The sequence below is a fragment of the Neopelma chrysocephalum genome, unplaced genomic scaffold (genome assembly GCF_003984885.1).
Source record: "Neopelma chrysocephalum unplaced genomic scaffold, ASM398488v2 Primary Assembly neopelma1_97327, whole genome shotgun sequence".
In the NCBI taxonomy this organism is placed as follows: Eukaryota; Metazoa; Chordata; class Aves; order Passeriformes; family Pipridae; genus Neopelma; species Neopelma chrysocephalum.
Genome location: NW_020925968.1, coordinates 7,279 through 8,476, shown reverse-complemented (window position 1 = coordinate 8,476; position 1,198 = coordinate 7,279). Strand labels below are relative to the sequence as shown.

Here is a 1,198-nt window from a genome sequence, read left to right as displayed (position 1 = left end):
TTTATTTTTTTAAACAAATTGCCTTGCAAAAGGAAAGAAATAGGTTTGTGGCAAATAAGTAGAGATTTAGCTATGCATATTATAAATAAAAATATATAATATAATATATATCGTATATAAGAAAGGCATAAATACATAAACGTTATATGCATTTTATAGAATTATACATATATTCATATAATGATATGTACTACATATGTAAGTACATTGTATACTTTATAAATGTGATCTTTAATATTTGTATATTATGTGTATTAGCTATATATATCTGTAATATATACTATATATATGCGCATAAATGTAGAGATAGTGTATATAAAACATATATAGAAGTCTATATGGGATGTATGTATATGTGTACATGCATTACACACATATATATGCACATATTTTACATATAAAAATTATATAAATAAATAAATAAATAATTGGATGGATGGATTTGCCAAATCTAAATACATTGAAGTTATAAGTGGTAAGCTCTTGGCTGTGGGGGAAGCAGGGAGTTTGTGGGTAGTGCCAGCTGGGCAGGCAGGGGCTGTGCTGGGGCACGGGGCCCTCTCTGACCCCACACCTCTCTCTTCCCTCACAGGCCAGCCCAAGGTCGCTCCCACCGTCTACGTCTTCCCACCATCCCCCGAAGAGATCGCGAAGAAGAACAAAGCCACTCTGGTGTGTCTGCTGGAGAACTTCTACCCCAGCACTGTGGAAGTGGAATGGGTGGTTGATGGCACCATCTTCAAAAACAATGTGGAGACCAGTCAGACCGTGTGGCAGAGAAACAGAAAGTACGTGGGCATCAGCTACCTGTCACTGGACGCCAGTGAGTGGCAAAGGCACGACACATACTCCTGCAAGGTCAAGCACGAGGCTGGCAATGTGGAGAAGACGCTGAACAGATCCTGGAGCCCCTAAGCCCACTGGGACCTGCTTGCAACCGCCGGCCCTTTGGTGGCTCCCTCCCTCCTCCCCACTTCTGGGGACAGCGGCTCCCCCCAGCCGCACACCTCGCTCCTCACATCCCCCTGTCCCCTGCTCCTGTCCCCCCACTCTGAGTGTCAGACAAATAAAAACCGACACTGAACTAGTGCTGGCTCAGCATCCCTGTCTCTGTGTCCTTCCAACGCGCCCATTCCCCATGCACCAACTGGTGTCAGCCCAGTGCCACCAGTACGGAGGGTGGGATGGGAACACACAC

The 1,198-nt window shown here is 44.5% G+C and overlaps 1 protein-coding gene across 1 annotated transcript in view; it reads left to right on the top strand.

The window, feature by feature from the left end:
* The window catches only part of LOC113961600 (immunoglobulin lambda-1 light chain-like), a 2,055-nt gene extending 954 nt beyond the window's left edge, over positions 1-1,101 (top strand). Inside the window, 1 exon segment of the mRNA XM_027672022.1 lies at positions 524-1,101. Within this exon segment, the coding sequence (XP_027527823.1) occupies positions 524-915 (392 nt within the window). The 3' untranslated portion in view covers positions 916-1,101.
* Positions 1,102-1,198: the final 97 nt, after the last annotated feature.